The sequence below is a fragment of the Gobio gobio genome (assembly GCF_949357685.1).
Source record: "Gobio gobio genome assembly, chromosome: 19".
NCBI classification, from domain to species: Eukaryota; Metazoa; Chordata; class Actinopteri; order Cypriniformes; family Gobionidae; genus Gobio; species Gobio gobio.
The window spans coordinates 37,478,736-37,498,551 of NC_137112.1; the positions used below are offsets into that span (position 1 = coordinate 37,478,736).

Sequence of the window (19,816 nt, forward strand, 5' to 3'; positions counted from 1 at the left end):
AGTCAAAATTATAAATTATTATACATTTATTTAAAATATGTATAATATAATATAATATAATATAATATAATATAATATAATATAATATAATATAATATAATATAATATAATTAATATAATATAATATAATATAATATAATATAATATAATATAATATAATATAATATAATATAATATAATATAATATAATATAATAATATAATAAATATAATATAATATAATATTCTAGATAGCTTATTACTGTATTCTACATTATTTGAATGCCGAGGATTTATACATATCTATGGTTGGAGGCGCTAATGAGTCACACGTGACCACTCGGCGCGGAAGAAAATCTAGAGTAGAGCGGACGGTTTCTGTCATTTTAGAAACTTCTTGGTCACACTTCCTAGAGCCCAGCGTAAATAAGCTGATTAGTCGGGGGAGATGGCCGGAGAGACAGAAGATGAGATCCCTGGTAAAATATGATGTAGTACATTAGTGGTCAATGTAACGTTAAACAGTTTTGTTATTTTCAGTTGCTACACGTGTGTCTCTTTATCCTTATTTGGCTGTTTATGATTAGCCTACAGGCTATATAACGGTGCTACATAGTGGAAGCGAATCATATGTTATTCTGGTGTAAATATGTCTCAACTGCTTTTATGCCCTGCGAATATTATGTATTCTCTGGGTTTATACATGCAAATTGTTCGTTGTGTTTTGTTTTAATTAATTGAACAGTCTGTCCCGGTCTTTCATTGACTCCTGTGGCTACCTGTCGCCAAGGCAACCACGCCATGTGGTCACGGCGCTCTCGTCGTTTTCTACTTAATAATATTTCAATAAAGTAAACAACTAATTTTAACCATCTGAATGTGTATATATACAAAGAACCAGCATAAAACCATACAAACTATTATTTGTTTACAACATAATATAGTGTAATACAACTTGTTTTTGCAGTCATTCGAATAATTAATTGCAAAACATGAAATATGTCTGTCAGCATTTTCTATTGTTCTATTTTTCAACTTTTGTTTTAGAATCCGGAGCTGTCTTCACTTTTGGAAAGAGTAAATTCGCAGATAATGCCCCCAGTAAATTCTGGTTGAAAAATGATGTACCTTTGAGAATTTCCTGTGGAGATGAGCACACAGCACTAGTAACAGGTATGCTTTATGATTTTATTAGTGGATCATATATTGCTGTCTTATTACATCATTTTGTGCATTCATCCAGTCACTTTTCCTATTGTGTTTAGAAAATGGGAAGCTGTTTATGTTTGGCAGCAATAACTGGGGACAGCTTGGCCTCGGAACGAAGACCACTGTGAATAAACCCACTTGTGTGAAAGGTATGACTTTGAGTGTCAGTGTTGCCAAGGTTGTTTTTGTAGTGGTTGAAGCGACCCCTAGTAATTCGATTTATACCCCCGGAACGCGATTGGGCTAGATTTGGGCGGGTTTTGAATAGCACTTAGCACAGTTTTGTTACTCAAACTTGACAGATTGTCAGTTAAAGAGAGAGCAGTACTGATTGTTTTCTGCCACCCACAGCTGATAAATCACTTAAACACATTTTCCAATGCTCTCGGTCACGTTTAGCTAATAATGACATGTGACTTTTAATTATTTAGCAGTAATGTATAGTTTGACACACAATTACATGTTTGTAAGTAGCTGTAAGAAAAAGGAGATCTTTTAAAGGACAAAGCCATAGATTGTCTTAATCCCAATCTGGAGGGGTCCATAATCTGCATTAATCTGGACATCAGTGGGGAAGTGTGCGCAGTTCAACATTTTAACAAATTAGCTTGTTAAATAAACAAAATATTTTACTTGTACTATACATTTTTATTTATTTATATATATAAATGTGTGTGTGTGTGTGTGTGTGTGTGTGTGTGTGTGTGTGTGTGTGTGTGTGTGTGTGTATATATATATATATGCAATGAACATATTTGTTTTCTTAAAGCCCTAAAATCAGAAATCGTGAAGTTCGCAGCCTGTGGAAGAACTCACACACTTGTTTATACATGTAAGTTTATTCAGAATATTTGCTTTATGTTTTTTGAGTCTACTAAATCAATCCTGCTTTTTTTTTTCTTTAGTTATTTCTTACTTCTATTTTAATTATTGGCATATTCTTATTTACTTATTCCATTATTAGTCAAGCCAGAAGTTGACATGTCAAACCACAGCGAACCACTGAAACAAACAGCAATGTTTTGAAAGGGCCACAGGGAAACACAGTAGGAACTCTCTTAGAATTTATAATTGTCTCTGCAAATTAAACGGGGAAAAGATATTGTTTAACATTGAAAAATTACACACATAACCTTTAAAAAGACACGATCAGAACATGTAAAAAAAATCTTTTGCAAAGGCCAAAACTTAAAAAATAAATAAAAAGTACTCTAGTCTACTGTTCAAAATGTGGGTGTCAATAAGATTTTTTAAATGTTTTTGAATATAATATTGTGAAATATTATTTTAATTCAAAATGAATTTGTACTATTGCAATATATTTTAAAATGTAATTTATTCCTGTGATGGCAAAGCAATTGTCAGCATCATTACTCCAGTCTTCAGTGTCACATGATCCTTCAGAAAACATTCTAATATGATGATTTGCTGCTCAAGAAACATTTCATATTGAAAACAGTTGTGCTGCTTAATATTTTTGTATACATTTTTTGATGAATAGACATTTTTTATAACATTATATATGTTTTTACTGTCACTATTGATCGATTTAATACAACCTTGCTGAATAAAAGTATTACCCCCCCCCCTAAAAAAAAATCTCCCCAAATGTTTTGCACTATATTATATAATTATTTCCAACATTACAGATTTGTCCTCAACTAAAATCCTTGTTCTCTTCTCTGAGCAGCCCGTGGTAACCTGTATGCCTCTGGAGGGAATAATGAAGGACAGCTTGGTCTTGGTGACTGCGATGACAGAACCTCCTTCCACCCGGTGGACTTCTTCAGCAAACATGGGCCAATCAGAATGCTCGCTGCTGGTTCCAATACATCTGCAGCCCTGACGCGTAATAGTTTTGTCCCATCTGCCTTACATCAACAGTGTCTATTGACAAAAACACGTGGGGCAAATATGACATGCATAACATGTAATGGGAAATGTTAACAGTAATGTAACAAAATCTCTGTGTCATCTCAGAGGATGGCAGGCTCTATATGTGGGGCGATAACTCCGAGGGTCAGATTGGGTTAGGAAAGGAGAGTAACGCACTTACTCCCCAGGAGGTTTCTGTGGGGAAACGAGTGTCCTGGGTGTCCTGTGGATATTATCATTCTGCCTTTGTTACTGGTACGTATGCCACAGTATTACCTCATGTCGCTACTGCCAATTGCAAAATGTTTAACTCTATGCTCAACATTCACATGTTTTATTTGGAATATTTTATTTATATTTATAATATTATATTGAATGATTTCTGTAGGGTCATGTGACATTGAAGACTGGCGTAATAATGCTGAAAATTCAGCTTTGCCATCACAGGAATATATTACATTTGAAAATATATTAAAATAGAAAACAGTTATTTTAAATTGTAATAATATTTCACAAAATTTCAGCTTTTAATATATTACTGCTTGATTAAGTAAATGCAGCCTTAGTTAGCACAAAATACTTACAAATTTTAATTAAAAATACTCAAATCCCAGAAATGTATCTCCAATGTTTGGTGTGTTCTTTATTATAGTGCTAGTTACATATAATAATAGTATTACAATAAATGTAATTAAATTAACCATTTAATACTATTTAAAATAATGGCATAATATTACATAATTATTTTATAAATAATACTTGATATATTTAATAAATGTATCAAAATGATGTAAAAAAATTGTTCAACTGTGTTACATTGGAATATCCATCATTTTAAATCCCCACTTTTTGACAATTCACGATGACCTTCTCACTTCCTCTCCATGATCCATAAAGTACAATATGGTGGCATTGAATTCATAAAATGTTCATCATTTGACGTTCTATGAAAGCTGGATTGTTGCTAGGTGATGCTTGTTTCATTCGTTGCAGTGGATGGGGCCTTGTTCACGTTTGGAGAAAAAGACAGTGGAAAGCTGGGCTTGTCCACAGAGAAGCTGGCTAATCATAAAGTGCCTCAACAGGTGACCGGCATCTCTGATAAGGTGGTACAGGTGTCCTGTGGAGGAGGGCACACGGTGGCGCTTACAGGTAGGAGAACATCTTTTGCTTTGTGGTCTTTTTTTGTCTGTGTTTCTTTGTGAAGACTAAATGTTACACATGTCTGGTAACGCAGAGCACGTGGTGTATTCGTTTGGCCTGGGTCAGTTTGGACAGCTTGGTCACGGCACTTTCATATTTGAGTCTCGTTTACCCAGAGTGGTTGAGCATTTCAGGAGGGGCAGAGTTAAACATGCGGAGTGTGGAGAGAACCATACAGCGTTGATTACTGGTAAAACATGCACAGAAAACTACCCGACAACATCCTTTTATGTGTTGTGATATGATTTCCTCGTTGTGTCTTTCCTCTAAAATATATGCGATTCTGTTTGTATATGTGCTGGTTTCAGACTGTGGCCTTTTGTACACTTTTGGTGATGGTCGCCATGGAAAACTGGGGCTTGGAGAAGAAAACTTCACTAACCAGTTCAGACCGACCCTGTGTACGAGATTTCTCGCCTGCCATGTACATTCTGTACGTATTACTATATTGTGTCATACTGTTTATGACACAATATAAAATACATTTTATTTCTATCAGATATATATAAACTTTCTGCTTTGAATTGGTTTGACCAATATACATTTTATTACCCTGTTGACCCCATTTTCTTTTGAAACAGGAAGGTCTGGACATATCAAAGTACTTGCCCTTTTTTATTGCTTTTATTCTCTAGTTTTATCTTATTTTTTTTGCAAAAAGCATTTGTTTTTCCTCCTGAGCATAAATCTTTTTGGTTCCGTTTTTTTACAGCAGAGAAAAACTGGGGTCAGTAAGAATTTTTTTTTTTTTTAAGGAAAGAAATGAATGCATTTATTCAGCAGGAATACATTCACTTGATCAAAAGTGAGAGTAAAGATTTTAAAAAAATGTTTAAAATAATGCAGATAATAATAATAACTGTCGATTGAGCTCCAAATCAGCATATTAGAATGATTTCTGAAGGATTATGTGACACTGTGACTGGTTGCTGAAAATTCAGCTTTGCCATCACAGAAATAAATTGCATTTTTGAATATATTACAATAGAAAACAGTTCTTTTAAATTGTAATAATATTTCACAATATTACTGTTTTACTGTATTTTTGAGCAAATAAATATAGCATAAGAAATCTTACCGACTTCATTTTTTTTTATGGTAGTCTAAATTTATTAATCTGCTAAAAGTTTGTATTGTCATTTCAAATGGATCAATATGGACTAAAAGCCACAAAACTCTATGTTGAATTCATGGCATCTGTAAACAGTGTGTGTGCTTTTCAGGTTACTTGTGGTGGGTGTCACATGCTTGTGTTGGCAAAGCCCAGGGAAAGGTCGGAGGATTTGATCCTGGAGGAAGATGACGTCACAGAAGACTACTTTGAGAAGTCCTGTACTGAACTACTGGGGGACACGCACTGTCAGACCACCCTAAACAGGAGTCTCTCGGCTCGGGTCAGACGCAGAGAACGGGTAGGTCAATCCTAATGGATCAAAATTAGCGCAGCTGTTTATCAAATGGACTATTGGAAACGTATTTCAAAATGAATAATACAATTTTACGGAAATGATTAGTATAGTATATTCAGTGTTGGGGAGTAACTAGTTACATGTGAGTTACGTAATTTGATTATAAAATAAATGTCACTGTAATCAGGTACAGTTACTGAGAAAAAAACATGTAATTAAATTAGTTGCTTATGAAAATGTTAACAATTACAAAGGGGGTTACATCTGAATATTTTCTGTAAAAAGCTAGGATATGTTGAATAATATTCATTTGTTGCTTTGCCAGTTTTTGATGTGCACGATGCCTCCTGCCATTTAAAGGCTGTTTAGTAAAGTGGTGCTTTTGATTTATTCTCTTGTTTGAATTTGCAGCGCACCGTCTGCCAATTACATCAATCCACATCGCCGCTGAAAGCTTTAGGCTACAACCTGTTTGAGAGTTGCCATTTTGTGGTGGCTGTGTCTTTAATGTTAATTTATTATAATCTTAATTCAAGTGATTTGCTTGAGAAAAGGCTTTTGAAAGTGACAGTAATCAATGTTGAGTACTACTGTAAAGTTAACCCTGCCTGTTTTAAATGTTTGAAAATGATTAAGAGTTGAAAATGTTTGTCAGAAATTTAGAAAAGTAATCTAAAAGTAATCAAATGTAATCAGTTACATTACTTTAATAAAGTAATTGAAATAGTTACACTACTTGTTACATTTTAAATGGTAACTTGTAATCTGTAGCCATTACATTTCCAAAGTAACCTTCCCAACACTGAATGTATTCCCATAACAATTATATAAACTCATTAAATATGGATGCGATGTGTGTTGCTTTTCTTCTGCAGGAGCGTTCACCAGATCACTTTGGACAGATGTTTCGAACACTCCCAGCTCTGGGTGGGAATCAGCTGAGTGCATCTCTATCTGTTCCCAGCCAGATCCGTCACTCCCACAGTAACCGACCTGGAAAGATCCCTCACAACAGCCTCAAAAGTAACTGCCTTGTCAAAAAATAATTAAAAATCATATCTGTTATTTCAAATCACAGGAAAACAAGTTCAATTCAATTCACATTTATTTGTATAGCATTTTTCACAATACATATAGTTTCAAAGCAGCTTTATAGAAAATACATGCGATCTGTTATCAGAGGTGACTGTCCAAGTTATGGATTTTTTATAGAAATGTACATGTACAAATCATGCAGTTAGCTAACAATGTATTAATAAACAATGTATTAATTTAAGGCAGAAACAATGAGCTCATTGAAGTAAAGAATACATGTTGTTAACAAATTATTAGGATATATAGAAAAATAAATAAATTAGTATTGGTGCTTTTCACAAATGCAATTGCCACTCAAATGCACAAATTTATGTTCATTTGCACTACTGTTAAAAAGTTTATGGTCAGTATGAAGTATTAGTAAAAGTATTAATAAAGAAATGAATACTTCTTTTCACCAAGGACAAGGACTTTCACATTAACTTGATCAAAAGTGACAGTAAAGACTGTTACATTATTCCAAAAGATTTCTATTTAAAAAATGCTGTTCTTTTGAACTTTCTATTCAGAATCCTTATATAATGTATCACAGTGTCCTCACAAATATTAAGCAACTGATTTCAGCTTTGATAATAATAAGAAATGTTTCTTGAGCAAGAAATCACAATATTATAATTATTTCTGAATGATCATGTGACACTGAAGACTGGAGTAATGATGTTGAAAATTCAGCTTTGCCATCACAGGAATCAATTACATTTTAAATGTAAATAAATAGAAATTCATTTATTTTAAATTGTAATAATGTTTTTCAATTTTACTGTATTTTTGATCAAATAAATGCACGAGACTTCTTTCAAAAACATAAAAAAACCTTTTGAACGATAGTGTATATTATAGAGTCTTGCCCAGGTTTTTATGTTCTCTCTCTCTCTCTCTCTCTCTCTCTCTCTCTCAGTTCCTGGTAAGAGAGAGAAATCTCTCGATGACAGAAGCAGTGTGGAGGATAGTGAGAGCGTAAAAGACCTTGGAGAAACCACTGACTTATTAAACCTGGTAGGAGAAGCATAACATCCCTTATGAAAGAGGCATGCATGCTTTTATAATATCTATAGAAAATATGTAGAATTAGACATTTATTGATTTGCTTTATTGTAATTTTTAATGATAAATTGCTGTTTTACCGTTTTAAACTTAAACAGGAGGGATTAAACAATGCTAAATGCAAATGATAAAATGCAACTAATCATATAATCATGAATAATTAGGATAGCAAAATAATTTGACTTTTAAAAAGTAAAGAAAGGACACAGACTACTGTAAATACAAGTTACATTTGGTACTTGGTCTTGGGTTGCCATTTAATGTAAAATCTGGGTTATGTATACAAACGAGTTGAGAACTGCTGGTATAAAAGACATAAAGCTTCCAAGACTAATGCAAAAGTTTCTTTGATTTCAGACTCACATAATTAAGATGGACCCTAGCGATAAGACACTCACATTGTCTCCTATGGAGAAGGTAAGAGCTCATCTGGGTTGTTGTTCAAGAAATTTGCCATTTAGATGGCCAAAAAAGGTTGAGGAGAAAAAAAATGTTTAAGTGCTGCACTCATTTAGACCTCTCTCTTAAGCTTGTGTTCTCTCTCTTCTCTTCATTGACTCGTTCTCCTCATTTGCTTTGCAGCCTTAAAGCTCATTCTGCTCTCGTTCAGCCTGCTCTGCATGTTCATTAGTTTCTCTAACACTTTCCTTCTTTTTATCCTCTGCTTCCTGGAATAGAAGAAGGTTAAGGTTGTGAAAGAGCACGGTAAGAAGAAGGGAAAGCATAGTGATGGCCCTGCCCCTTATAGTAAGAGGGCAGAGCTTTCAGCTCGCAAAGCTCTTCCCACTGAGTTACTTAGAAGCTCAAGTGGTAGCTCAGTGGTCGGGGAACCATTGGGACATCTTGGGACCCACAAGAGCCCTAAGAGACATGGTCATGATAAGGAAAATGTACTTATCGCTTTGGACAACAGAAAGCCTGCATATCACCAAGCTGGTGGAAGTAACACCAGATTGGGGACGGACATAAGCAGAGCTGGATCCAAATCCTACCTGCCCAAGCACACAGAACTGATGAAGTCAAGGGATAAAGTTAAAAAAGGATCAACAGGAAAAACCCAACCAAATCAAGAGGCTGAAAGTGAGAAGGTTGCTCAAAAATCCAAAGGAAGTACTAAACCAAACCAAGAGGGAGCAAGTAAAGCAAAACCCAAAGATCGTCCATTGGAAGTCAGAAGCCAGCCTCAAAAGGTTGTGGGGAAAGAAAAGGAAGTAAAAATGAAACCCATAATTGTTGTTGAACATCATCTTGAACAGACCACGCATAAGGACCAAGACCCAACAGGTAAGAAGATCTCAAAAGACGTTTTACCAAAAGCTCAGAGGGTGAAAGGTGAAACGAATGCTGCTAAGACAGAAAACAAAAATGTTGTCCCACAGAGCAAAAAGTCAGATTCAAAAAAAGACTCCAAAAGTACTAAGACAATACAAGAGATCTCCACAACTTCACAACAGTCTTCCTGCCAAGAAGATGTTTCTACAAAGAAGACAAAGAAATCAAGAGCTGAACAAAGCCAATTGCTAGTAGAAGATAAGTTGAAAAACAGAAAAAAGGGGCCTACCATTGTTTCCGAAGCTGCCTCCAAATCTGAATCGATGTCAGAATCTGAGCAAATGAAGGAAAATCCTCTCATCAAGGTGACATCTTTTCTCCAAGATGTGGGAATGGCAGGTCCTGCTTGTTTACTTGGAGAATCAGCAGTCAGTCAGTTCCTTTCCCAGTCCACACCCCAAAAGATGCCAAAACCTCCTTCAAAACAAAGAACTCTATCTGATGTTTCATCTCTGAGTGAGTCCGATGAGGTTTCAAGACAGGAGGAGACTAGAGAAGCCAGGAGGACAGCCGTCAACATCAACATTAAGACAGAATCAGGAACTTCAGATGGGGACTTGGAAAGAAGCAGCATTGAGTCAAAAACTGAGGCTCATTCTGAGGTGGGAACATATAGAAGAAGCGAGGAGGAAGCAGGAGAGGAATCAGATGAGGAGGAAAGCAAGGGATTGGTAAACAGAAAGGATGAGAGCAAGGAAGTGGATGACAGTGAGGAGAAAAGTGAGAGCAAGACACTTGACAAGGTAGCAAACGATGAGGATTCTGAGGTTGACGACGATACAATGATCAAAGCTTCTAGTGAGGATGAGGAAAGTGAGGAAGAGGAGAAGAAAAGTAAAAGTGAGGCAACTGAGGATGTAGAGAGTGAAGCTGAGGAAGAGGAGAGTAATGGAATAGAAGACGAGGAAGAAGAAACAAGTGAGATAAGTAGAAAAAGTAAAGCGGAGAGTGGAGATGAACAGGACGAAAGCAAAATGAGCAAAGAGGAAGAGACAGAAAGCAAAAGTGAGAGATCAATAGAAGAATCAGATGAAGAGAACGAGGAGTCGGAAGAGAAAACTAGTGAGGATGAGGAAGAAAATGATGTGGAAAGTGACAGTGCAGAGGAGGATAGTGCAGAGGAAGATGAAGATAGTGAAAAGACTAATGAAGAAGAGGAGGAGGATTCAGAAAAGATGGAAAGTGAGACTGAAGATGATGGGGATGAAGATGGTGAAAAGACTAGTGAAGAAGAGGAGGAAGATTCAGAAAAGCTGAAAAGGGAGACTGAAGATGACAGGGATGAAGATGGTGAAAAGACAAGTGAAGAAGAGGAGGAAGATTCAGAAAAGCTGGAAAGTGAGGCTGAAGATGATGGGGATGAAGATGGTGAAAAGACTAGTGAAGAAGAGGAGGAAGATTCAGAAAAGCAGGAAAGTGAGACTGAAAATGATGATGAAGGGGAGAGTGAAGCGGAGGAGGAGAGTGAGGAAGTTAATGAGGATGAGGAAGAGGGCGAAAGCAATGAAGAGGAAGCAACGAGTCAGAATGTTGAGGAAGAGGAAGAAGCAACGAGTGCAGAAGAGAGTGAAAACGAAGAGGAAGAAGAGCAGGAGAGCAAAGGCGAAGAGGAAGAAGAGCAGGAAAGCAAAGATGAAGAGGAAGAAGAGCAAGAGAGCAAAGATGAAGAGGAAGAAGAGCAGGAGAGCAAAGGCGAAGAGGAAGAAGAGCCGGAGAGCAAAGAAGAAGAGGAAAGTAATGGTGAGGAGGAAGATGATGAAGAAGCGGAAGAGGAAGCAGAGGAGGAAGAGTCTGAAGAGGAGACGGAAGAAGCAGAGGATGAGGAGGGAGAAGAGGAGGACAAACCAGAAGAGAAAGAGGAGAGTGATGAAGAGGAGGAAGAGTCTGAAGAAAAAGAGGAGACGGAAGAAGCAGAGGATGAGGAGGGAGAAGAGGAGGACAAACAAGAAGAGAAAGAGGAGAGTGATGAAGAGGATGAAGAAGAACAAGAGGAGGAGGAGGAAGAAATAAAAAAGGCCAAAAGAAAAGGTGAAAAAGCCCCTGAATCCACCAAACAAAAGTCAAGTGTGAAAACAACAAAACAGCCGACAAAAGCCAAACGGGCCCGAGCGCAAAGCCAGCCGTCAGACGACGAGTCCCAGGAGTCTCAGCAGTTTTGGGATGATGTTCTACCTCAATACCTCAATTTAAAATAATTCCACAACCTCTATCTGCTTTTCCTGAGTATTATGTACATGCCCTTTCATACTTATGCCCTTACATTTATTTATGTTCTTACTTTCTTTTGTGATATGCATTTTAAATATTTTTATTTCACCATTATTATTCTTGCAATTTCACCCATGACATTTTTTAGTTATTGTATTGCTACACATTTTTAATTTTCTATTTATTTACTTATGTTTTCATAAGTTATGGTATGCCCATGCAGTAATGAAGCCCTTATGATGTGCCTTAGGATATATCTATCTAATGGACAGATATGTTAGTTTATTAACAAATGTGCTTGATTTGCCAATGACCTTGAATCAGCACTATCAATGACTTTACATGCTTACAAACTAGGCACATTTAAATATGCCTTTAAGTCAGAACTCCACAAAAACTTAAAATGTCAAATAAAATGGCAGCTCGTGATCTTTATGACTGGAAGAAAATAATTGGGGGGGAAAATAAAGTTAGTCATTAAGTAGCGTTTAGTTAAAATGTTGCACTTGTGCTTGTTCTGTTACATTTATGTTATATTTAATAGCCAATAAACTTTTCATTTATTTGTAACTATTTGCATCTGTTTTTATAGTTGTTTTCCATTCAGTAACATTTTATTTTATTTAAAGAAAGAAAACATAAATTATCCAAACAGTGACTTTAAAGAAAACATATTGCATGATAGTGTTTACAGAAATCTATCATGCTGTAAATAGATGTAAAGAAAGCAAAATAAACACATTTTTCATTTGAATTGTAATCATGCGAATAAAGAAAGCCATATGAGATATCTCCAAATTGCAAAGCAATTGCAATCAGGCAGAAACCCGAAAATCCTTCATTGGACAGGTGAGGCTGCCCTTACATTGTACTCCGTAGTGCTGGTCATTTTCTAGTCCTCCTAAATAGACCCCTAGTCATGCACCCACCGACTTGTGTTTGCTAACATGTAGTTTTTTATGTTCGTTTTAATTTTAAAATTAATTTAATTTTTAAAACCTGACTCACATTGAACCCTCTCCTGCCATTCTAGTCCCTTCAACCCTCTTTTTGTGTTTCACAGTGACACATTCAGGCACTGATTATGTCTTTTCTCACTTTTTGCACCGATCTCTCCAGCTCCGGAAAGATGAGATGAATGGAAAGGTGGAGACAGAAGATGAGGAGGAAGAATGTTTCGATGATGATGAAAACGATGAGGAGGAGGAGGATGATGCGGAGGAAGAAGATGATGAGGAAGAGCATACAGAGGAAAAAGAAGGGGAAAAGTGTGAGGGGAAGGAAGATATTCCCGACGGGAAGAGAAAAGAGACAGAGGAGCAGGAAAGCACTACAGAGCTAGACGTACAGGTGCCTTGAAACCTTTCATTCATAGCATTTAGACTCATTTAGTGTGAACATACTGTTTTAGCGTCACTGCTCTCTTTTGATTTGTTTGTGCGGCCATTTTCTTACTCCTACAGAAGAAGATTATAAAAGAGGCATCTGTCCCTGATGGACCAATGAAAGGTGAGTGTTTTTTCCAGCACCCTTTCATTTTTCTTTTCCTCCACAGACCCCAAGAAAACCAAGAGTTTTGTGCCTTTAGTTCATGTCTGTAGGCTTTGAGGTTCTCTATATGGAAGGTTGTGACTTTTTTTTCTTCTCACAATTGCAACAGGGCTCGAAATTAACTTTTTTAGTTGTTAAAGGGTTAGTTCACCCAAAAATGAAAATTCTGTCATTAATTACTCACCCTCATGTCGTTGGACACCCGTCAGACCTCCGTTCATATTCGGAACACAAATGAAGATATTTTAGTGTAAAGCTGATGGCTGAGAAAGGCTTCAGATAGGCCTCCATTGGCATTCAGTACATTGACACTTCCAAGAACCATAAAAGGCACTTAAAACGTCGTTACAAAGTCCATCTCACCACAGTGGCTCTACAATAATTTTATGATGCGACGACAATAGTTTTTGTGCGCAAAAAAAAATCAAAATAACACCTTTATCCAACTTGTTCTCGACTTCCGTGTGTGCCTCCACGACGCATGCGCGAGAATATGACGTAGCGCCGGCGTTCGGGAATCCATGAAATACAAACTTAAGCCCCATTTTGAGCACTACGCCGAGACCTAAAGCACGATCAATGTAGAATCCAACAGCTTAGACACGCGCGTCTTCCTCTGCTCGTAAACAAAGCGCTTCTGGGTCATGTGTCCGAACGCCGGATCTGCGTCATATTCTCGCGCATGCGTCGTGGAGGCACACACGGAAGTCGAGAACAAGTTGGTTCTATAAAGGTGTTATTTTGTTTTTTTTTTGCGCACAAAAACTATTGTCGTCGCATCGTAAAATTATTGTAGAGCCACTGTTGTGAGATGGACTTTGTAACGACGTTTTAAGTGCCTTTCATGGATCTTGGAAGTGTCAATGTACTGAATGCAAATGGAGGCCTATCTGAAGCCTTTCTCAGCTATCAGCTTTCAACTAAAATATCTTCATTTGTGTTCCGAATATGAACGGAGGACTTACGGGTGTCCAACGACGTGAGGGTGAGTAATTAATGACAGAATTTTCATTTTTGGGTGAACTAACCCTTTAAAACTGGTGTTCCACAACAAAAATGTTGCTATATTATATTATATAATCAGTTCTATCATAGCCTATTTAAATCTGCATATTTATCCAGAGTATCACACTGCAGTGAGAGTACAGCGTTTCTGCTAAATAAAACCGGAAACCGAGAGTAACGCAGATATGACGCAATCGACAGGCGACTCCCTCAAACGCATAGCTCACACGTCCCGGTTCCTTGGTTAAAATAGCAATTTCTCACGATTTACAAATAGTTGGAAACATTTGGGATATTCTAAGTATTCAACTGAACAAAATATATAACACTGGCTTAGTGGTTTTTGGATATTTTACTGCAAAAATCTCACATAGTTCACCTTTAAGAATATAAAATGATTTACTTGTCCGAAGGACAAGCACATGAACAGGCTTAATGTCAAGCCCTGCATATCTATATGCTAGTCTACTCTTAAACATTAACCCAAGTCACTTTTACTCGTTAAAGATATATAGGGTGCGTCTCAATCAGCTCCCTAGTTCAGTGGCAGGGTACTGATCAGGGAGTTGGCCATTTTAAGGGCAATTCTCAATCGCAGAATCCTTCCCTGTGCACTGAAACGTCCGCTACCTAAAAAGTCCCACAATGCACAGCAAAACCCAGGGTGCATCGATGTTCACTATGCTCCCTAAACAGAAGTTTTGAAGAGTGAAACTTAAATCACGTAAGCCAACTCACTACACATATGACACTAGATATACGTTTTTAAAAATAGAAACCACCATTTGATTATATTATGCATAAACATTCATCGGTAGACAGGTAATGAACACAATCTAGCTAACATTTACAATTAATTTACGGCTGAAATGTTGCACGTATATGCAACGAGCAAAGTATTTATCATAATGTACTCTAAATAACAAAACAAGCAATGTCAGAGAGATACCAGCTCTGCTGTTGTATTTTTTGTTTGTGCATCCTAGTTTCCTTTCCTCGTGTCTTAGCTCCACCCACTTAGGATGCGAGGGAAGGATACACCCGCGTATCCTCACTCATGACTCCTTAGGAAGCTTCCTTGCTCCTCGTTCCTCACCTCCTTGCAGTGCAGTTAGAGAATTGAGACGCCCTTCAAGATGGCTGAGTTTGATTGGTTTCCGGGTCACAGGCTGGAGGACGGAGGAGCGGGCAAATGAGGAACCGTCAATTTGAGTGTTGAGAAGCACCCTATAAAGTATTTAATAAAAAGGATGAGCCCTTTGATTTCGAAAACACATTACATTTTTTTTAGATTTAGATTTTAGATTCAATAATTCAGTCCATTATTGGGTAGAAAGTGATTCCACTGTACTATAATACAATGAGTTGGTGAACATACATGTAAAGTACATTGATTTTAAGCAGCTTGAATCTTTCTCTTTTATTTTTGTTGTTGTGAATTCTGAAGATTCTGATCCTGCTACCCTTATAAAGGAGGAGAGACAGTCAGAGAAGAATGGAGTTACAGAAGACAAACCTAAATCTCGTTTCGGCTCTAGGAACAGGGTATTTAACCACACAAACCTTTTCATCTTTATAATAAACACTAGTAAGCAACCACCTCACAATCACGCATAACATCTTTGCACATCAGAATTTGACCTTTGTTTGATCAGTTTCCTCTTTCCTTCCTTCAGCTTTCTCTTTTCAAGAGATCTCCCACCAAAGGCAATCAAGCAGAGAGCACCACTTTAGGCAAACCAGCAGCGGATGATCCACCTCAGATCTCAGAGACTTCTAGCAGTGAAACACAGAAAGGACACCCGAGCACAACATCCAATCCATCACGTTCAGCCACTTGCAATCTGCTTTGACACCTTTCAGCTGGGTTTGACATGCTGTTTAGGCTGAAACCATCTTCTGAATTGAATAAAAGGGACTGGAACAAAAACTGGAAGTAGCTGAATCGGAATTTAACAAAGCAACATCCTGTTGGTGTTGGTGGTGTTAATGTTAATGTGCCTTGTGCTGCAAAGCAGACCACAGAAAATAACTAGCTTTAACTAAAAACTGAGTTATGAAGTCTAATTTATATATAGCTGTGTGCTATAATGGTTTTTGTTTTGGTACTACATTGAATAATGCTATTTCCTTTATATATTTGCAGTGTCTGATTGAATTGTATAACTTTTTATCAAATGTATTCTCAAAGTCATTACTGGGTAGTAAATTTACCAATATGTGCCGTATGTCTAGAACAAAATATATGTGTGTTTGTGTTTTTATACCTATTTATTTACATTTGATGAAAGACTTTCAAAGCACCTGTGCACTTTATATATTCAAAATTTCAGGGCAATGTGACAATTTTTGGTCAATAGAATTTTTGTAAGAATCATCTCACAACCTTTGTATTTGACGTGATACAAGTAAACAAACTTAAAATTGTGTCCCTTTCTTTTTGATGGACGGGTGGATAGAAATATTGAGTCGGAGGAGCGCAAGTAGGTGGCAGCACTCAATCGTCAATGTGTTGCCAACATCAGCCTTAGTTGTCAGTGAGAGAAAAGCTACAGTCCTCTGAGTTTGTTGTCCAGATAGTTGGGTTTCAAACCGATAAGATGGAGGAGTATCATTCTGGAGATGAAGTAGGTGTTATATAAGGCATGACATGGTGCAACTGGTTATTTTCTGTCTTAATTCTTTTCAAAGCTGGTAAACCGTAGGCTGGCTTTTGCCGCTAGCATGCTAACCGCTTCATCCAGACATAAACATAATACCGCTTCATCATTCTTAAACGCACATATTTTCACATAATTACATCTTTTACATATACACTGGTCACTAAAAGTTAATTTCGATTTATAATTGACATCTTTGTGTTTTACGTTTACGTGGAAAAGGCTTCAGGGTGTGGCCAAATCATAACGTCAGCTTGAATCATAAAGAAAACGTATGAAATACCAACATATTTGAATTAATAAACTATAATATTTTGAACGTTTTTACCCCCTAACGTCATTTTTAAAATGTACATTTCGGTCACTAAATCTAATGTTGCTGATCCATCATTTTGATTGCTGGTTAATCTTTTTTCACCTTTCAAAACATCTCATTTCAGGTGTCTTTCAACCCAGATGAAGCAAGTAATGTTGTTAAGGAGGTAATATTCACCGTCAAACCAAAGACACACATATAACAACATTAAGGATTTAGCAACACTCTGCTGTATCTCACTGAATGAATTGCATTGTTGTTAGTCTCATGTCTAACTCATGCCTGCAGGATTAATGGTAGCCTATTTATTTGAGTGCAAGTCTGCTCCATTAACTCTGTCTCTGTGTGTGTGTTTATTGGTCAGTGCATTGAGGGCATTATTGGAGGTGTGGACTACAGCCAGAACAAAGTGAACCAGTGGACCGCCAGCATAGTCGAACACACTCTCACTCAGTTAGTAAAACAGGGGAAACCGTTCAAATACATTGGTACGAGGTTTTCCATTAGAGTTCATCTTCTATACAAATATTTAATAGGTTATAAATCTGATAATATATTTATAAGGCTATACATCAATTGTGTACAAGGCTGAAAGACATTATCCAAAGTGCAGTTGTTGACTCTAGATATTATGTATATATTTCAGTCAATTGTGCTGTGATGCAGAAAAGCGGCGCAGGTCTTCACACAGCCAACTCTTGTTACTGGGACACTACCACTGACGGTAAAGCTTTTAGTTCTTTAGAACTGCTCATCCTGACCAAAGGCCAAACAAGAAGTAGCAGCTATACAATGAACCCTTTTCACAGGCTGAGGATGCATTTCCACAGTTATCAACATTGCAAACCTTGTACAGTTTTTCCAGATTTTCATAAAAAAAAAGAACAGTAAATGTAAAAAAAAAAACATTTGTGTTTCTAAAACAGCGGCTGAAGGAGTGACGGCAAATTTGATATCTTTCTCTCTACTGACTGTGGTAATCTGCTGTAATTCTTTTGCTATTGGAGCAAATAGGAATACAAAAATGATATTTGACATCGTCTCCCATTTACAGCTACTGAAGTTTACCCATCTATGAGGAATTCTGCTTCTGAGAACCCCAGAAATGTGAAAAGGGTCCATATCTTTGATATAAATATCTCTATTATATGGACCACATTGGCCTTTGCATATTTGTCTGACAAATAAAGATGAAGTCGATGCATTGGGGACATATCATTAATTTGATCAAGTATGTTACATGTGCAAGTTGTGCAACATGCATTAAGTTGCTTCTATGAATATGCAGTTAATATATATATATATATATATATAATATTTAATTTAATAAATTATATTAAATGTTTTGTAGTTTATATAAAATCTTGCTTAATTTGCATGATATGTGTATAATGGGAAATGTAAATCTTTGGACAATTTATGCAAAAATATTTTTATTATTTGATCTTATTTTATTTAAATTATTTTATTCCCTTTTTTTTAAAAAGTTCTGCAGTGTGACAGTTGATTTTTAACAGTTCAAATATTCCGTAGTCTCATAAAAAGATGCATGTAGAATATGAATAAAATAAAGCACAATAATAAAGAATTGCAAAAATCATTTTCAAATAGTTTTAGATGAATTATTGCATGCTGCAGTTACTCAAATATGTGTTATTTTGCATTATATTAATTATATCTATAATTAATTAAAGCATGGCGGGCATGTTTCATTTGTTATTCTCTTTATTATTACTTTTTTAAAACATTTAAAAAATAAAATTATGGCAATTGTGTGGCTCTATCACCTGATTTTTCCAGATATGATTCAGGTAAACAAAATAAGACGAAGCATTATGTGCTTCTGATTTCATTGTAATGTGTGTATGTGTTTTCACAGGAAGCTGCACAGTGAGGTGGGAGAACCGCACCATGTACTGCGTTGTCAGTGTATTTGCAGTGGCCATTGCGCTATGAGCAGGAACCAGGGCTGAGTTGAGACACACTCCTTCGCTCTGGCGATCATGTCATCATGTCTGTTGTGAAGCCTTCAACACACCGGCTAAGACTTAAACCATGCTCAACGTGTCTGTTTTACCTAATCTGCAAAGGTTAGACTGTATTGCAAGTGCTTGTCTACCACATTGTACTTTTTTTTTTTTTTTGGACATGCAAAGGTTACATGCACCTTTGCTCTGTATAGAATGTTGGTTTAATTATTAAAATTGTCTGCTTTGGGTTTAATAATCCAGTGTTAATAAAATTGTCTTAATTGTTTTATTTTTTGTTTTTTTTTTACTCCAAAAGACATTTTCCATATTAGAAAATATATTTAAACTCTGATAGAACCACATACAAAATATTTGGGGAAATTTACAACAATGCAAGGATGTCACTTCATGTCATTGAACATGTATAATGTTATTTCTGGGAACTAAAACTGAGTTTCTCCTTCTCTAAAGCACGCAATGATTTTGCTGAAAGAAATCTAAATGAAGTAGATTCAGTTTTTATGGTCCATCTATAAATCCCAAAACACAGATTTGTCGTACAATGTTTAAAACGGGAAACAACTATCTGTACAATATTAATATGAATGAAAATGACCGAAATTGATCTTTGATTTCCACCAAATTTTGCAAATGAAGATTTCATAAGGTTTATTTAACTTCCACTTAAGAAAGCATATTTGGAAGGCAGGGTAGTTTCACACACCAACAGTAAAATAACACCTTGATTTTTATAGTACATAAAAATTGATTATTTCTGCATCATGCACAGCCATGACATAATATCTATATCATACATATATATAGACCAATGACACAACATAATGACAAAAACGTGCGTGCGAAAAGTTATTCTTAACAAGAATTCAATTATTTTAAAATCTAAAACTTTAAACAACTAAAATTTAAATCAAATTGTCAATGCAGTGACAAAACATTCAAG

General features: G+C 36.2%; 2 protein-coding genes across 5 annotated transcripts; both read left to right on the top strand.

The window, feature by feature from the left end:
* Window positions 1-361: 361 nt before the first annotated feature.
* Window positions 362-16,336, top strand: rpgrb (retinitis pigmentosa GTPase regulator b). Of its 4 annotated transcripts, none has more exons than XM_079844617.1 (17): window positions 362-457; window positions 1,026-1,151; window positions 1,244-1,336; window positions 1,957-2,019; window positions 2,878-3,036; window positions 3,168-3,317; window positions 4,056-4,214; window positions 4,300-4,455; window positions 4,574-4,698; window positions 5,489-5,677; window positions 6,550-6,697; window positions 7,668-7,765; window positions 8,171-8,230; window positions 12,473-12,703; window positions 12,817-12,862; window positions 15,357-15,497; window positions 15,586-16,336. In XM_079844617.1, the coding sequence occupies exons 1-17, from the start codon at window positions 427-429 to the stop codon at window positions 15,660-15,662; spliced, it is 2,052 nt and encodes a 683-aa protein (XP_079700743.1). In that variant the 5' UTR covers window positions 362-426; the 3' UTR covers window positions 15,663-16,336. The 4 variants fall into 4 exon arrangements, with proteins under 4 accessions (XP_079700743.1, XP_079700740.1, XP_079700742.1 ...); XM_079844616.1 differs by having other exon boundaries at window positions 382-457; window positions 15,357-15,454; XM_079844614.1 differs by lacking the exons at window positions 12,473-12,703; window positions 12,817-12,862; window positions 15,357-15,497; window positions 15,586-16,336 and adding an exon at window positions 8,491-11,448.
* Window positions 16,337-16,401: 65 nt separating this feature from the next.
* On the top strand, window positions 16,402-19,141 carry dynlt3 (dynein light chain Tctex-type 3). Its single transcript, XM_079845314.1, has 5 exons — window positions 16,402-16,536; window positions 17,010-17,051; window positions 17,250-17,373; window positions 17,532-17,609; window positions 18,765-19,141. Exons 1-5 carry the CDS (start codon window positions 16,510-16,512, stop codon window positions 18,839-18,841), a joined length of 348 nt encoding a protein of 115 aa, XP_079701440.1. The 5' UTR covers window positions 16,402-16,509; the 3' UTR covers window positions 18,842-19,141.
* The last annotated feature ends 675 nt before the right edge of the window (window positions 19,142-19,816 follow it).

Bases quoted from the DNA above. Each gene is read 5' to 3' on its own strand.
- dynlt3 (XM_079845314.1), top strand. From the start codon at position 16,510: ATGGAGGAGTATCATTCTGGAGATGAA. The intron at 17,052-17,249 runs GTAATATTCACC...TTTATTGGTCAG, and splicing joins CAAGTAATGTTGTTAAGGAG to TGCATTGAGGGCATTATTGG. The intron at 17,374-17,531 runs GTACGAGGTTTT...TATATATTTCAG, and splicing joins GAAACCGTTCAAATACATTG to TCAATTGTGCTGTGATGCAG.
- rpgrb (XM_079844614.1), top strand. From the start codon at position 427: ATGGCCGGAGAGACAGAAGATGAGATCCCTG. The intron at 458-1,025 runs GTAAAATATGAT...CTTTTGTTTTAG, and splicing joins GACAGAAGATGAGATCCCTG to AATCCGGAGCTGTCTTCACT. The intron at 1,152-1,243 runs GTATGCTTTATG...TATTGTGTTTAG, and splicing joins GCACACAGCACTAGTAACAG to AAAATGGGAAGCTGTTTATG.